This window comes from Callorhinus ursinus, unplaced genomic scaffold, assembly GCF_003265705.2.
Source record: "Callorhinus ursinus isolate GAN/ISIS: 27379988/994484 unplaced genomic scaffold, GSC_fseal_2.0 scaffold10, whole genome shotgun sequence".
In the NCBI taxonomy this organism is placed as follows: domain Eukaryota; kingdom Metazoa; phylum Chordata; class Mammalia; order Carnivora; family Otariidae; genus Callorhinus; species Callorhinus ursinus.
The window spans coordinates 37,879,780-37,897,569 of record NW_027397072.1 but is presented as its reverse complement, the minus strand read 5'-3'; the positions used below and the strand labels follow the sequence as shown (position 1 = coordinate 37,897,569).

At 42.6% G+C, this 17,790-nt stretch overlaps 1 protein-coding gene across 1 annotated transcript; it reads right to left on the bottom strand.

Annotated features, from left to right (window-relative positions):
• Nucleotides 1-902: 902 nt before the first annotated feature.
• Nucleotides 903-16,272, bottom strand: SLC20A1 (solute carrier family 20 member 1). The gene is made up of 11 exons (XM_025868203.2): nt 16,025-16,272; nt 14,943-15,569; nt 14,657-14,797; nt 14,383-14,468; nt 9,766-9,862; nt 6,980-7,099; nt 5,171-5,440; nt 4,485-5,046; nt 3,549-3,734; nt 2,711-2,795; nt 903-1,871 (listed from the first exon to the last, which is right to left on the bottom strand). Exons 2-11 carry the CDS (start codon nt 15,286-15,288, stop codon nt 1,710-1,712), a joined length of 2,055 nt encoding a protein of 684 aa, XP_025723988.1. The 5' UTR covers nt 15,289-15,569; nt 16,025-16,272; the 3' UTR covers nt 903-1,709.
• Between the last annotated feature and the right edge of the window lie 1,518 nt (nt 16,273-17,790).

Below are 17,790 nucleotides of genomic sequence, written 5' to 3'. Positions count from 1 at the left end.
AAGTTCTCCTTTACCATACAGAGCCCCCTCCCTCCTTCCTCAAAAAAAAAAAAAAAAAAAAAAATCACAGGGCTACTTTCAGCCAGCCCCAAAGGCTACAACCGATGTCCATTCTCTGCTAAGATGTAATACTGGGAAAGATACAACTCCCCAGGCTGGGTCTGGGTCTATCACCTGTAAGAGACGGGTAAAGACCTATTCGAAGAGGTCTTGAGGATTAAATGTATATAAAAAGCTTAGCACAGTGCCTGACCTTAAATGGTGAACACTGAGTGAGCAAGTCTATGGCATGTACCCAACCAGTGAGTGACCTAATCTCTCTCAGGCATAGGTCAGGCAGGCATAGCTTTATGTGGTACAGTGTGGCTTCTCAAAGCTTCTTCCTAAAACACAACTCTCAGGACAGGAATCATCTACCTAGCTTGCAAAGCAATGCACTTTTCGTTAACTGTTCTGATCAAGGGTGAAAGAGATAATGGGTCAAGACTGAAGAACCCATCACTGAAAGTTTTTAAGTAAGTTGAGCTAGCCACACACATATACACCCCACCCGTCTTAACATCCTTCAGAATAGCAAAGCTGGGAACATTCTAAATAAGGATCTGGTAAAGCAGTCCATTCAAACAGGAGAACTTGGTGGCCGTCAAACAATGAATACACTTATACATGCTAACGTGGGAGTGTCTAGGCTGTGCTGGCGCAAGGAAAAGTGCCGAACAGCTACAACAGTACTTGTGGACTGAAGTCATGGATATTCTGGGATCACAAGAAACTTAACAGGGAGGAGTGGGGAAGTGTAAGTGGGTCGGTAGTTATTTAAGATAGTCTCCTAAGAATGGCATAGGGCTAATTGATTTGGAGCCCAGATGCTTCAAATATGAACAAAAACCATGAGAACGAAATTTTCTAAAAATTGTAGGCTTTTTTATTCAGTTAAGAGGTAGACAGATGAACATGGAAGGCTGTCCCATTTAACTTGCCCAAAGTTCATATTCCACTCCATTCATCCATCCCACACTGCCAGAAATTGTAAAGAAATAACCAAGACTGCCAGAAGGCTTTTTCTTCCTACTTCTTTTTAGCAATAATAGTGAACTGCTGGCAAAGAAGTTACTACTAACTTAAATTTTCACTGTGTCCAAAGAACCTCGTCCCTATAAGAAGTTCCCACATATGCCAATAGAACCTGCCACTACCGACAGGAGGGCAGAGTACAAATGGCTCTATTTCTCTAAGAGACTACAAGGGAAGCTTCAGTTATGTTTGTTGTTAAGTCCCTGTGCATGTTAGGGCAGAAGCTGGTGAAACCACCAAAGCAGAGCACACTGCGTCAAATGGCTCTGAATGGTTGTTTTAAAAAAAAAAAAAAAAAAAAAAATCGCAAGTTATCTTCAGAGACAACATTAAAACATAATGGAATTGAAGCCTGATACAAAAAGTAGAGAATTATGTACAGGAATTCACAGCCCAGAAGGAAAAGGGACCTCAATAGGAACCAGTGGAAACCTGGCTATTTTACATAGCTAATTTTGAGACAAGTCATATTTAGCACAAAAGCAATTATAGCACAAGTAACACTTCCCTCCCACAGCTCCCAAACTTTAAAAAGACTCTTGTCGGTCTTCTGTAACACTGTGATCCTTCTTCAAAGGAGCAGGAATGTGTAAGGTGGCCCCAAACATCGACACGAATTTTAATCTCCAACAGCTTCACGCTCTGAGGATGACATATTTGAAGACTGCCATAATAGCAGCACTGATCACGCCAGAAATGGGGACGGTAACAAACCAGGCCATAAAAATGTTGCGGAAGAGTCGCCAGTCAACAGCCTTTTTGGATCGGAGCCAGCCAACAGATACAACAGAGCCCACCTAGCAGAGAAAGGGATCAAGGAGACTGGTTAGTAAAGGCCAATGGTATTTTGGTAACAGACACATGATCTTATGTAGGTAAGGAGCCCCAAGCAGCTGATGAGACTGATTCCATGAAAGATGGTCTGTAACAGGATAAGAAGCAGATTACCCACGGGAAGATGAAGGCAAAAATGTAAAAATCCAATCACTACATCTGTGGTAATTGGGGTAATATACGAGAACAACATCTCCTTTCTCTCTCCTGAGCTACTGGAATTTTCATCAACTGCTTTAATAATGAACAGTTTTAATAAATTATTTTAAGTTTCAGGTTTGCCAAACATCATTTTAGAGGAAGACAGTTATTAAACCTCATAGCCAATCACCTGGAGATACCCTAGAAGAAGAAGGATGACTCACAGGCTGCATGATGAACCAACTTAAATTGCCTTAAGGAAGCCAGTTTTTTTTTTTCTAGTTATTACATGGCCATTAGGCAACTTCAGAATTCAACAAGATTCTCCGTACTTCAATTCTGAGGCTATGAATATAAATAACGCTGCCCTTCAACAGCCCAACAAGCCTCATAGATGGGCTAACTATACAGAAAAGGACTTTTGCCATCATTTAGGGAGAACATACAGTATTGGCTTAACTAAGAGTACTAGACCCAAGGAATTGTAAACTGTAAGCCTTTACATTATTGCAGTCATTTGTCCTAAATTTGTGAACTCTTCAGGACTCCAACAGCATAAAACTTTCTAAACTACAGTTATCACACTTGAAAAAACAAACAAAAAACTTCTCCATGTTACTAGAACCATTCAATAGACACAGCACATATACATTACACTTACTTTACAATGTGTTGTACTGATGGGAAGACCAATATTTGATGCAATTACCACCGTGAGGGCAGATGCTAGTTCAATACTGAAGCCACTGTAGACAAAAAGATTACTTGTCAAGAATGGAAGCTGTTTTATAAGCTAACATTACCTCAAAGTTAACACAATCTTACTGTGCTCTACTCAGTGACAAAACCTGACACTAACCTAACATCTTTAATTTGCTGTAGGTCCTGAAATCTATTCTAAGATTTTATTTATTCATTATTCATTTGAGAGAGAGAGAGCATAAGCGGAAGAGTGGTAAGAGGGAGAGGGAGAAGCAGACTCCCCACTGAGCAGGGAGCCCGATGTGGGGCCAGATCCCAGGACCTGGAGATCATGAGCCGAAGGCAGACATGTAACCATCTGAGCCACCCAGGCGCCCCTGAAATCTAATTTAAATCAGGCTCTCTTCCCTCTTCTCTAATGTTTTTGAGGTTTTAAGGGTTCCTAGAAGCCCATTATTAAAGTTTGCACTTCTATCTGGAAGAATTTAATAAACATCAGTCTTAGCTCTCAAGTAAAGACAAATAAAGGACAAGTATACAGAGCTATTCACTCCACACACACACCTTTCTCAGAAAAGTCGTATTATTAAGAGACCACTGGAGATGAGTACTTGACCAAAATTATGTTTAAGGGCCAGACAACATGTAAAATTGAAAAAGTTCACAACAATGAGAGTAACATCAGGACCTTATACAAGCTTGGGTTACATTAGCTGAAGATTTGTGTGGTAACACTACACAGTATTATGTATCCTAAGAAAATGAGCATTAGCCTAAGACCTGCTTTACCAACTTACCTAGAAGGTGTGATTGGTGTCAGATCTTTTCCCATGGTCTGGATAACTCTCCTTCCCCAAACCCACAGACCAATACAAATACCAACTCCACCATAGAGCAGAAGCCATATTGGTGTTGCTACTTTTGAAGAAACATCTCCCGTGTCATAAACCAGATACAAAGCAACCAGAGGACCGATGGCATTGCTGAAAGAAAAAAAGAGGACAAAGATGATTTTTCAGGCAGAACTAGAACTTGGCAAGATCCAGTTTGCTAAATGACCTACTAGATTATTTAAAGCAAAGCTGTCAAGCTCATTTAGCAAACAGTCCTTTCAAAAGAAATAAATAAATACACAGCAGAAAAAAATGGAAGCTGCTCTCAGAGAAGGGTCCCATGCATTTGGTGGCCCATCATCCAACATGTAGCCTAGAACAACTCTGGTTCCAATGACCAGTTTACAAACGACAGAACTACGGCCAACAACCTCCAAATTCATTCCCTAGGGCAGTGATTTTTAAGCTTTTCATCTCAGTATTCACCGAATTTACTATCACAAAACTGGATCCTATCTTGATAGACAAGACCTCTCCATGAAGAATATCTGTGTTTATCATCTACAGAAACATTCTTTGTAATCTCTCTAAAGGAAAAAAAAAAAAAAAAAACTTTTTTTTTTTTTAAGATGTTAAGTAATCTCTACACCCAACATGGGGCTCAGACTTACAACTGAGATCAAGAGTCGTGTGCTCTACCGACTGAGCCAGTCAGGCACCCTTATAAAAAAAATTTTACTGCCTGTTTTATTAAGTCAATAACTGCTATTACCTCACCCTCTCTAGCTTATTCGTGTCCCACGGGGTGGTATGGGACCAAAGCCACAAGCATAGCCTTATAAAAAGGGTAAGGTGATACAAAAATAGAAAGCGTGATGCTGTGATTCCAAGTCAACTGACCTGACGTCATTTCCACCATGGGCAAATGACCCAAAGCAGGCTGTAAGGATCTGCAGGAACTGGAAGAGGAGAGACACCTCTGGTTTATCCTGGTCATACCATTCTTCTAGAGAGCCGCTACTTCCTTTTCTGTCACCCAGACCCATCTCTGCCTTCTTGACACTCATGTCCATCTCGGATGCCGAGTGAATGTCAGACACAGCATTGCAGTAACTGGTGTAACTGTCCATTCGAATTCGCTTCTTGCTGTCTGCATTCGGCCATGTCAGTTTCTCCATTTCTTCACCTTTCTGTTCACCTTCTTTGGCACGGAATGAATCCAGAGGCATGCCACAAATTGCCATGGTGTAGGAAGTATAGCTATTATTGCGCCTCAAGGGTTTGTCGCCAGAGTCTCCCATGCAGTCTCCCACCTTGGCAAGATGTAATTTATGGAGCAGCTCTTTGTACAAGCCAGAATCTTTATGCACGGTGTGATACTGATAGTGCCCACTGGAGTTTATCTGGTTACTGACGGCTTGATTGAACTGAACAAGGTTCCCATTAGGCAACTGCACTGCCCCTGGCCAAGACCAGAAACAGTAACATTAAAAACAAACAGCATCAGGTCCAAACAGCAAGCCTCCTCCCCAGGATAGGTAACAAAGCCAAACTCTTATTTTCCCCACTGAAGAAACTCTACTCACCATTCATGGTGCTATCTATGCTGGTTTCCTCTTTCAGATCCACGCTGGGAAGCCTCTCTCGCTCTGGAGCTTCCTCCAAGTCTCCAAGTTTAAACGAGACTGTTCTCTCCTCCACCACAGCCCGGAGTGGCACAGTGGCAGACCCTACCTCAGAAACAGGATTCCTGGTTTCAATATCGCTGAGAGACAACTTTGTTTCTTCGTGGTCTTCTTTCAAGCTATTCTTTTTTTCCATTAAAGGGCTTTCAGAAGGACTAGACTTTATTTCTCCTAGAAAAAAGGGGGGTTTTTTTGGTTTGGTTTTGACCAAACTAACTCATTCCAGATCTCCCGTCTCCCCATCTAAAAAAAAATCCATCTCAAAGTAATATACTTTGGTGAAAATTCAGGATAATTTTCCCTGTCTGCTTCACTTGGCTTATCTCCTATCTTTCCTTTGGAAAGAAATCAGCAATGCTTCAGAAGTCACAAACTTTTTCAGTAAAGGGCCGACAGTAAAATATTTTAGGCTTTATGGGCTCTGCTGCATATTCTTCTCCTTCACAAAACAAAGATTCTGGTTTTACAAGGATAAAAACTCTTCCTAGCTCCCTGCTGACCCATTCTGAGGTGAAAGGTACCTAAAAAGCATGAGATGGACAAACTGAAATTTTACACTGCATCTAATTCATGTTCTTTTTAAAAAACGAATGCCCCCAAATTTCAGTCCAGGAGTTCAAGCAAAGGAACACAGCTCAATGCAGGCAACTAAAGATGACCACTTGAATTCCCACCTCTTTAAAACAGAGGTCTGCTTTAATGTTCTGCCTTCTGGTGCTGAATGCCATGACTAGGCAGGAATATTTTCTGCTCAGTCTACCAATGCCCAGTACGTTTACACGTTCATTCAGGCAGCACAACCACGCTATAGAGCAGAACCATAAAACATTAGCGAGACTTGTCTCCTCTTCTTCCAGACTGGGGGAAGAATGAGGTCGGGATGTCATGCAAGTCTCATTCCCACTGTGCGCACGGCACAGGCAGACTAGCACAGACTAGAGTCTCTCCGAGAGGGCTCAGTGCAGCTGCATGACACAGCACTCCTCCTAGTGCCCAGCAGTACGTGCATCCCTCCACTGCCCAACGACAAACTTGAGATCACTAACCAAGCATTTGCAGATGGAAAGGGCAGAAAAAGGTTACTTTAACAGATCTCAAGCCAGTAAGGAAACAAATACAAGATTTAAATAAGACTGACACTAACGAACTTTATTCCGTATTTAATTACACTCTACTGCCCTTATGTAGTAATGGTCTAAATGATTCCTTCACATTAACACTGGAAAATATCTACCTCTAGAATTTGGGTGACAATTCAGAGAATTAACCAAATCGAAAGTCAGATATAAATATGTGACTTAGCTTTGCATGTCTAAATCTGAAGTTACACACAGAAGTAGTGAGGATAAAGTTTCCTCCTTGAAAATATTTTGTACCTACCCCCCTATTACACATTAAGATATCCTCACACTTCCAATTAATGTTAAGCTACTTCTCTCTGTATTTCTGTCACCAGCAAGTGACGCAGTAAAAAGTAGACTGAATCACCAGTTTGTCCCCCATTATATGTCAACTATTCCTTATGAGTAGGTCTCAGGTCATTTCAAGTCAATAAAAACATAGTTTGGACAATAAACCCATCTCCTGAAATCTCATTTAAAATTTTTGACTTTGCAAATCTATCCAAATAGTGGGTTTTTATTAAGTGATCACACACAAAAAAACAAGCACATTGCTAGATAAAATGTTCTGCTACAATTTGTTACTTACGTTCGATTTTTCTCTTCATCCTGGGACATACAAAGAACCAGACGATAAGGGCACAGAAAACTGCACATCCCACCGAGATGAGGATGGTGCCCCACAGAGGAAGTTTGTCAAAGCCCAGCACTAGGAGATAAAATGGTGCATCTTGAAAACCCCAGGGCAACAGCCCCCTGCAACAATGTGTAAACCCTCCTCTGGGGACTCGGGGGTTCCCCAAGCCAACCCATCACCCTTTATAACTGCTGCCAGCCTTAGGTCCACAGGGTTTTAATTGTGCTCATAACTACACAAATTTGGGGGGGGGGAAATCCCATGGTCATCTGAAATCCACACCTCCACCTCTGGCTCACTCTCCACACCTGCTAGATTAGATTCGTGTCTCCCAAGCTCCTTCGAAAACTAGTTTTCCTTTCTTTACTTAGAAGATAATAAGGATCAACTATACTGAGGATCTGCAACTAGCTATGAAAAAATGGAAACCTTCCACTCCCTAAGCCTCCAGATGGTAGCTGCCACACATTATGTTTGCACATACAGATTTTGATGTTAAAAAAGAAAGGGGCCCCAAGACTCATATTTGTCATACTGACAGAATTCTCTGTGGAAGTTATCACATCCATTGTATTACCCTCCAGTAAAATCCTTTAACAAGATTATCTCTTAAAGAGGCATTATCAAACTAAGATACAGAAAACCAGAATATTATCAAAAGATAATAGTTCAAAGGGCTATCTTTCACAAAAAGAAAATAGTTTAGTGGTAATTTAATTAACAAGCCGTATCTTAGAGACTTGCCTACTTTTCACCTGGCTTTGGGATCATTAGTATCAGTCCTCATCTGTTTATCACTTAAATGCCAACAGGCTCCAAGCCACTAGCCTAATGACTGAAGCAAAGCACTACAGAATTCTATTTAAGCCTAAAAGATGTTATAATGATCTATAGTTCATCCAAGAATAGCTTGGCTACCTGCAGTTCTTTTGCTTTATTCTGATTAGGGGGGCGCCTGGGTGGCTCAGTTGGTTAAACGACTGCCTTCGGCTCAGGTCATGATCCGGCAGTCCTGGGATCGAGTCCCACATCGGGCTCCCTGCTCAGCAGGGAGTCTGCTTCTCCCTCTGACCCTCTTCCCTCTCGTCCTATGTCTCATTCTCTCTCTCTCAAATAAATAAATAAAATCTTTAAAAAAAAATAAAAAAATAAAAAAATATTCTGATTAGGAATTAAATTACTTATAAAATGGAAAATCTATTGTCCCCCCAATGATTAATATTTAAAAATCACATATAAATTGTGGTCCCTTCAAAACTAAAGTTCTATAGTGACTATAAATCTTTCCATTTTAATTCCTATCAATTATAACCATGTATTTAGTCACACAAACTAAAATATATATGAAATTTAATCAATGTCTATCACAATTTAAATTTGCCTGTGTTCCAAGTCAAAAAGGGGAGACGAGAAGGGGAAATTTTTCTTGTAAATGATCCACAAAGGACAGAACAAAAATATCCCAAGTTCCTTTTTCAAAAATGACTGAAAGTTTAAGTTTCTATTTCACTGAACTATGAGCTTTGCTGCTACCAGATAAAACAGTGCTTAGAGCCTCTCCTGTGAGGTTTAGCACAAAGAACTCAATTTAAAATAGAACGAAAATGCAGCATGCATGTTTTTCTTTGCCTGTACCATTTAGCAAGGAGTCTGGTATCCCCTAAGATCAATATTGTCATAAAGTTGTCCATTTTCCTTCCTAATTATTCCAAGAATAAAGACAAGGTTAAAAATACTTAGCTAATTCCATTTTTGGTGAGTGACTTATTACTTCAGTGAAGTTTAAGAAGCAAGTTACAATCCATTAGTCAGAAAAGTAATCAATTTAGCGGGCCCCAATGAAAATTAAAAACTAAAGAGAATTATCTGAAAATATGAGTGCACAGCACACAGTAAGAGTAAATAGTTTCAAAATACTATTCTGGTTTTCCTTCCTCTTTCTCTACATGGGTGTCTTGGGCAGCAATGTACAATGTATTTTTTCCAGTAGGTCACAGTGAAAAGATTAAAAGCCACTGACTTGACCATCAAGTCAAATGACCCTAGATAGCAAAACTGAGCTGATCAAAGCATGTACTGTCCTGTAAGTTACAAGTGATTGATCTTTTTCAGTTGTTAAATTGAACACGTATCATAATTTAATCCATGCTTTGCCTTAGTCCCAAAATAAAAGCAATAATTTCAATCTTTATATCCTCAAATTATTTTTCCTCTTAGCTGCATGAATTCTTCTTCCAAGTGCACTTAGACCAGTTGTTAAACATCCCAACTCTTCTCATTCAAGCAGATTCAGGGAAGTAAATTTAGTGCTTAGAAACAAAGGTAGCTCCATTTGGGAGAGAAAAATGAGAATATCCAGCAAACCAGTCCTAAATGACTGATTATTGAAGACCAAATATAACTAATGACTCTTCAGTAGTCAGTAGTTGAGGTATCACTTCCAGTATTTTTAGCATAGATAGGAGAAAGGGAGGGAGAAGGTCATATTATCGGTGGATCCTGTGAAGACTAAAGAGTAAAGGTCTGTAGTGATTTAGAATCTGAGCAGGTCTCTTTGGTTGAAAAACTATCTAGGTTAACTCAGCATACACTAGCCTGCAGCCTTCTGAAATGGGCGCAGGCCAGCCACCTTCTAGGAGATTTCAGCCCTGTAAAGCAAAAAGGGGTAAATTGGGCATTTAATGCAAGTTTTATAAACAACTTTAAATTCACATTTAAATATTTTGATATGTACTTACAAGGTGCTCCAGTATACATGATGGAAAAAAGGTTTATTCCAACTGTGCAGGCATAGAAAACTGGCAAAGCTCGCAAACCATTAGGAACTGGATCTGCCTGTAAAAGATCATAAGATCAATACCTTAAAAGGTGTTAAAGTTAATTCATTTCCACAGAACCTTGTAAAAGGGCAGGTTCGGGAATTACAGTGCCAGTTAATGGTCTCCAAGCAGTAGGAAAAGCCCAGTTGGCCTTGTTCCCGGAAGTCTCCCTACCAAGGCTGACCTCATCTTTTACATCTACCTGGATTTAAGTTTATGTTTGGTTTATTATTATTATGTGGGAGGGGGCTGCTATTTCTAACAAGGCTACCTATCCCAGTGACTGGTAATGTCCCAATTAATCAGTTTTATCACCCAGTGTTCTAAGGTATCTGATGTCCAGATATAAATTTGAGCATACATCTGAGATGTACATTTGTAAAAGATGTCAAGAAACAAGACTATGAGATGTTAGGACATTTCTCACCACGTCTGCAAAGATTTTTTTTTTTTTTAAAGATTTTATTTATTTATTTGACAGAGAGACAGTGAGAGCAGAAACATAAGCAGGGGGAGTGGGAGAGGGAGAAGCAGGCTTCCCGCCGAGCAGAGAGCCCGATGCGGGGCTCGATCCCAGGACCCTGGGACCATGATCTGAGCCAAAGGCAGATGCCTAACGACTGAGCCACCCAGGCACCCCTGGAAAAGATTTCTTAAAACCAAAACATGCAGAATTTACCTGCAACAAACATCTTTTCTAGACATCAACAGATATACCATTATTAATAATTTACCAAACTGCTAAGATAAAAATCAACTGTACACTAAGTCACCTCCTCATTCAACAGACTGTGCCAAACACTATTGTGGGCACTAAAATGTGGAAACGAATGAGACAAAGTTCCTGGCCTCAGAGAACTGACATTTACATTCTAGTAGAGAAAAAAGTAGCAATAAATACTATGAAGAAGATAAAGGAGGGTAAGGGGCAGTGATGGAAGGAGGGGCACACTGGGGAGTATCAGTGGAACATAGACACAAACGTGGTAAGTCAACAAGCCACGTGCATTCCTAAGGGTGGAAAAAAAAGCAAGCCACCTTGGGGGGGGGCGGGGATTGTATTCCAGACAGAGATATCAGCAAGTGCAAAAACCCTGAGGCAAAAACTCCAGATGTTTAAGGAACTGCAAGGCCAGTGTAACTGGAAATAAGAAGAGTTGCACTTACAACAAATATGTATTAATTCTACAGGAAAACATCGAAGTCAAACACTTAAAGAGAACACAGATTTGAATATACAGGGAAAACTAAACTATGAAGATATTACCCTAAAGGTTTAATGCTGTCTTGATCACAATCCAAAAGAAAATCTTGAGAAAGAAGAGAAAGACCCAAAGTGATTCTAGAGTTTCTGACTAAGGGTACATGGCTGGCTAAGTCGGTGGAGCACTTAGTCACGGTGGTGACTCTTGACCTTGGTTGTGAATTTGAGCCCCACACTGGGCACAGAGATTACTTAAAAATAAAATCTTTAAAAAATAAATAAGTAAATACAGCTTCTGACTAAGATAATCAATACATTGGGAAGAAGGAGGTAGTGGCTGAAGATGAACACAACAGAAGATGCCATTCCAAATCAGTAGAGATGAGCCCTCACTGAAAACCATTTTGAATTTTAGCTTCCCTATCCATACTTTAAATATGTATTTTTCTTCTAAGAACTATCCATGGTTTCAAGATCCTCCCCAAAATCAAAACCCATTAGGGTTCCATAAACCTTACATAGGGACTTCTCTTAACAGATTCTCAAATACTATTTGGTAATATGGTATCAAATCAAACTAATTAGAGTTGGGAGGAAGTAGCCTATGTTTTTATTTTTCTGTATAGCCCAATTATGTATTCCCTGAAGGTAACCAAAAATTAATTAGTTGGGGGGAAGGTAGGGAATGAATGATGCTACTACTGGTTTATTATGAAATACAGGCTCAGGGGCGCCTGGGTGGCTCAGTCTGTTAAGCATCTGCCTTCGGCTAAGGTCATAATCCCAGGGTCCTGGGATTTAGTGGGGCTCCCTGCTCAGCAAGGAGTCTGCCTCTCCCTTTCCCCCAGCTCACGTTCTATCAAATAAATAAATAAAATCTAAAAAAAAAAAAAAAAAAAGAAATACAGGCTTAGCCTAAAAAAAGGCTAAGTTCATAAATCAGCCGGGGGGGGGGGGGGTGATAAAACAAACCGTGTTCTCCCTTTAACTCCCTCCAGACTCCTCTCAGTCACTCACAAGAGGTAACCAAGGCTAACAACTTCTTAAAATTTTTATTACTGTATGACTTATCTAACACACACTTGAATCTTTACCTGAAAATAATGTAAATATCTCACCATCCAGTTATGTGAGATGTGAAAGGGGGGTCTTCATAACTCCCCATCTTCAACCAGAATAGTCCACTGTTTACATACTGGATGTTCCCATAAACCTTTGTCTAAAGAAAAAGGCTCCTCTGAGTTTGAAAAGATGTCCTAGATTTAATGTGATTCCTAACAAAAGGGAGAATGCTGAGCGACCTGTTTTCTCTAACTAGCATTTAAATACCCAACAGGGAAACTTTCCCTTATCCCCTATTCCTTGTTTATTGCCCCCAGTCCTTTAAAGGGAAGTACCTCACCTCCATTCTCCTTTTTCCTACTAGACCACCCAATACCCTTGAAACAGACACTGAGAAAACAGAAAACTTTTAAAAAGAAATTTTAATGTTAATTTCCAAAACAGAATCTTAAGTTGGGAAGCAATCTTAATGGTCAAATATTCAGACTTTAACAGCCAGGACCCCCAAAGGTTACCAGCATAAGGATGTTTTCTTGAGATTTAAAACCTAAGGTAACCAGAACTATTCACATTCATCACCTAAAGACTCACTGATAGACTGGGCACAAGGGTATATATGGGTCATGGGGAGGAAAGGGGGGTTTGGAGGTCAAGAAGGTTCTCAAAGTCAATATTGTTTTAAACACAATTCCAATCATTCTTAATCATGTCCATCCTCATTCCCACATAAAGAATATACAGTTAAGAAGTTAATATATTTAACTTTAGCTCTCAACTGTGGGTAAAAAATACCTGCCCGTGCATTTCTCAAATCAGAGATTCTGGGCACTAAAAATCCCTCCTCACACCTCAGAGCACCACCATTCCCCCTCCAAGAAAGAAGACAAGTTTGTTTTGTCTTGAGACACACAAAGCCTCTCCAGAATCAGAACAACCTGCTTCCCAGTAATCAACAAAGACCCAATGTAAACTTTTATAAAGCAGGAATCCCTAACGGGATCCTATTAATTCTTCTGGTTCTCTGGTATGGAGCAAGCTATATGGCTCTAATAAGAAGACTGAAAGATCTGACCAGTGACTACCGGTACAGCTCAAATCTAAGCATCGTGTTATCATATGCTACAACAGTTCTGGGGACTGGGAGGTAGGTGCTCATCATACCTGTTTGCTAAGTAGAACAATACCGAACTTCAAGGCCGTTAATAGTAACAATGAACTATTTACTCCCAAATTATAATCAACCTATAGATGTTTCAAATTTTCAACTGCTATATTCTGCCAGACTCAGGTCCGAGGAAAAGTGATTAATGAATCACGGTATTTCTACAGAGGTACAAATCCTTCCCTACAGAAGCTTACAACTAGACCAAACAAGTGGATCTGAATATATTCTTACCCCTTGGGATTAAGCTACCTATCTCTCTTCACTCAGATTTCTACCGTTTAGGAACATTTTTAAGAACTCACAATGGACCGTTAAGAGCCAGTCCCCTCAGAAAAAAGACAACTTTGTTTCCTGAGAAAAATGCATTTATTCTTACTAAGTAACTCAGTCCAATGACAACATCCCTTGTTGTCTACATTTATTTTGGAGCCAGCATCAGACTTCTTGATAAAAATGCTATTGGGTCACTCAAAAGGGATTTTCAAATGGGACAGGAAATTAAATGACTGTCTGGAAACTTTTTTTTTTTTTGCCAAGAAAAACAAAACAAAACAAAACCTACCTTTACTGGCTCTTTTACCTAGTCTAAGAAATTAGAGTCGAGTCACTGTGAGAGGTAAAGTCCCCACCTAGAAGCTTATAAACTGGTTATGATAATCAGCACTACAGAAGTAATTACGTGGAGACCCAAACTACTCAATTTAACTATCAGCTAAAAAAAAAGCCACAAGAGACATTGTGACTTACTGAACCCCAAGCTTGTAAGTCAAACTGGTCTGCATATGATGGTTTAAGTAAAGCAGTAATCAACAAACACCTGTACAAAGCCACCCTGAATAAATTTCCTTATTTTCTCATTCCCAGCCTCTCCTATTTCTTGGCACACCATAGTACTCATTCAATTTTTCCTTCTGAATGCATTCATTCTTGGTTACGGAAAATTTGTTTCTTTCAGAGAACTCAGCAACATTCAAGAGATATACGGAACATAAATTTTTTTAACTTTCTAAGGCCACACCAATCACATCTGGAAGAATGCTAACAGTCTGAATACCACGTGAGTATGACCCATCAAAGGTCATAATAGAGGAGAGAGAAAGATTACCTTACGGAGGATGAATGCACGAACAAGGAAGAATAAAATTCCAGACATAATACCAGAAAGCAGTGGAGAGATGAACCAAGACATCACTGGAACAGAACACAAAAAAAAAAAAAAAAAAAAAAGTCAATTAATGAAAAGCAGCAACAAAAAAAACCACTTTAAATTTTAATATTCTATCTTCAAAACTTTCTATTTTACACCATATATTTCATATAATGCCACGGTAGCACACGACAAGAATAAAAATTAAAAAACCATTTAGAATTAAACATACCAATTTTTATCAGTTCAGACCACTTGACACCCTCCTGCCCCTTTGCCACAAGGGAGAAACCAATGGTTGCACCAACAATACAATGGGTTCCAGAAATGGGAAGCTTCAAAAACGAAGCCACTAGTTGCCACACAGCAGAACCTGAAACACAGGCAAGTTTTATTAAATGGCAAAATTCTTAGGAACGCACTGCATTCTGAAGAAGAAAATCTGAAACGGAGAGCACAGGAATGGAACTACCCATTTGCTCACCCGCCACCAAGGAGCATACATAAAAAGAACTCACCAAACATCGCACTGACGGAGCCGGCCATCAACAGCTGTTGGGTCGAATTGTACATCTCCACGTCGATTAAGCCCTTCCTGATTGTTTCGCTCACTTTGGCCCCCAGTAGGACAGAGCCCACGGTTTCAAAGATACTCGCTAGGATGCAGGCTTGCTTGAGGGTCACTACACCTGAGCCCACAGCTGTACCAAACGAATTTGCTACATCATTGGCTCCCACGGAGAATGCCAAGACAAATGCAATAATGAAGCCCAGGATCAGCATCCATAGGTAGTCCACCAATGGACCAGAAGCAGCAGCAGCAGCAAAAGTACTGGTAGGCAGCGTTGTCACGGTAGATGCCATTCTCTAGACTAGTGGTTTGTTGTTGTTTTTTTTTTTAATTATAAGAGAATTACTGAGCGGCTTTCAAGATGTGTAAACAGAATATGAGGTATCAAAAATGCTATAATAAATAATATATATTATATAAAATTAAATACTGTAAACTACGGCACAGAAACCGAGCTGGGGAGTTACTGCTATACGCTGCGTCTGGGCATCTGTTGTCTGTGGTTTCTTTGGCTCTGGAGGGCTAAAAGCAAGGAGAATTCCATGGCGGAGAAGAGAAAGGACGCAAGTTCATCCTGGGGGGGGAGGGGGAAGAAAATAACAATAACAGCGAGCCCTGGGGGGACGCGTGCGGCACCCCGCGCTGGCCCACGCGGCTGGGGAACCCGGCCTTGTCCTCCTCCCGCACCCCCCGTCCCGGGCCCCGAGCAGGGCTCGCGAGGCGGTGGGCACGTGGCGCCGGGAACCCCCTCGGCCGGCGCGCGCCCAGCCCGCGCCCCGCCCCCCGCCCGCGCGCGCGCCCTCCCCACGAAAACCGGAAAAGAGCCGTTCCCGCGCGCGCGCGCCGCCCGGGGACCGCCAAAAAGGCCCGCGGGCGGGCGGGCGGGGTGGGGGAGGGAGGCGAACAGAAACGAAACTAGAATCTCGCCGCACCGCCCGCACCGGCCCACCCGACCGCCTCCCGCGCCACGGCGTCGGCGCCTGGCCCCGGGAAGAAGAAAGCCTTATCCACGGTGGCGCCACCACTCACCAGAGGAAACGAAGGGCCGAGCGGGAGACGAGAGGTGCAGGCTGCGGCGGTGGGTTGGAGCCACGGACGCACGCACCTGGGGTCGAGGAGGAGACGGCCCGGGGCGGAGGCTCCGGGGATGGTTCGGCGGGGCTTAGCGACCCACCCTGGAAGCACCCGCGGGCCCCTCAGCGGCCGAGAAGAACAAGCACGCAGCGCGCGCCGGCAGCCATCACTCTGGCGGTACACCCCGCCGGCCCCTACTTATAGCCCGGCGCCGCGACCCGCGTGACCCGCCGCGCCTCGCCCCGGCTCCAGAGCCCCGCCCCCGGGGTGGTGCAGCCCCCACCGGCCGGCGTGCCCAACCGGGTGAGCCCGACGGCGGCGCTCATTGGCCGGACCCGCGCCGGCGGCCACGCCCCCAGCGGGGAGCTTGTCCACGTGGGGAGGGCCAGCCCCCACTCTGCAGCCTCGCCCTGGCGTCTGTGTAGGGTCTCGGAGCACGGGTTAGTTCCTGGTGGAGACCGTGGGGGACCCTAGCGCTGCCGCCGGAGGTCGTCATGCGGGATTTTAGAGGCCGCGACCAAGGTCATTCCTAGTCCCCCTATCTCGCGGGCCCCGTTTCACAGTGCTGAGCGCTTCTCCAGGCTTCCTTTGAGCGCACTAGTGACCTGCCGCGTCCAGAGGCTACACCTAGCCGAGTTCCCCTCCGGTCCGTCCAGTGACGCTGCGGGAGAGCTCGAGCCCTCGGGCTCCGGATCCAGTCCTGGCACGTTGTCGCACCTGTGACTTGCCCTTGGCCAGACAGGCACTGGCCCTCGCCGGGGGAGGGAGAAGGCTCACGTGGTCGGTTTGCTCCCGCAGTCATGCACTTGGGTGAAAACAGAAAGACTGAAGAGTCACGAGAACCAGGTTGTCTCCCCGTTTATGGCGCAGAGCCTCAGGAAGGCTGTGGGTCATTAATTTCCTGTAGACCTGCGTTTTCTACGTCGTGGCTGTGGCGCGGGAGGAAGGACACTGCTTCGGATTCAAGTCCTGACTCCTACTTGCTGCAGTGTGTCACCTTGAGAAAATTCCAGATCTCTCAGACTGCATTGTCACTAATGTAAAATGTTAACAATCAGTACCTATTTTGTGGCAGGACTTAAATTAACGTAGCGCGAATGTGACCAGCACTCAGTAGGCACAGAATGCTAATTTCCGGTTTGCTCTTAATGTAAAAATGCCTGTTTTAGGATGTAGGAAAGGGTGGAAGGGGACGGTCTCTGTGCATCCCAGAAGCTTTTCTATTCTTTTGATGTAAAAATTGATTTCTGGGCTTCTACAGGGTATATAATACAGTTTTGACGTTAATAAGATTTGCTCTGCACATTTGGGGGCATTTATTCTATTGTGCAGCTTAAGATCAAAACTAATCATGCCGGGAGATTAAAGTCGTGCTTTCTTGTCGGGGTTGTAGTGAGATTGAAGAATTTCAACCAGAAATACTTACCAGGCTTAGAATGTTCTAGAGTCCTTTCCACCTTTTTGCCATTTCTAGTAGCAGGGCACTGAAGAGCAGAAGCAAAGAGCCTATAAATCATTGCTCTGTCTGGGACATCTATGGAGGCTTAAACTGCTCATGAGTATTCTCTGAGCTATCTAGAACATCTGATGGAGTTCTGTGAGTACCTTACAAAGCTCTAGGTCCCAAGGTCATGTCTGAAGCAGAAAGTGCATGTCTGGGAGCAATGACCCTAGAATGCAATGACCCTAGAATGCAATTCTGATGTAATTCTGGCACCTTA

Coding starts and splice junctions, on each gene's coding strand:
- SLC20A1 (XM_025868203.2), bottom strand. CDS start 15,288: ATGGCATCTACCGTGACAACGCTGCCTACCAGTACTTTTGCTGCTGCT. Junction 5,441..6,979: donor GATGAAGAGAAAAATCGAAC/GTAAGTAACAAA, acceptor CCTTTTTTCTAG/GAGAAATAAAGTCTAGTCCT. Junction 2,796..3,548: donor ACACCAATCACACCTTCTAG/GTAAGTTGGTAA, acceptor TTTTGTCTACAG/TGGCTTCAGTATTGAACTAG.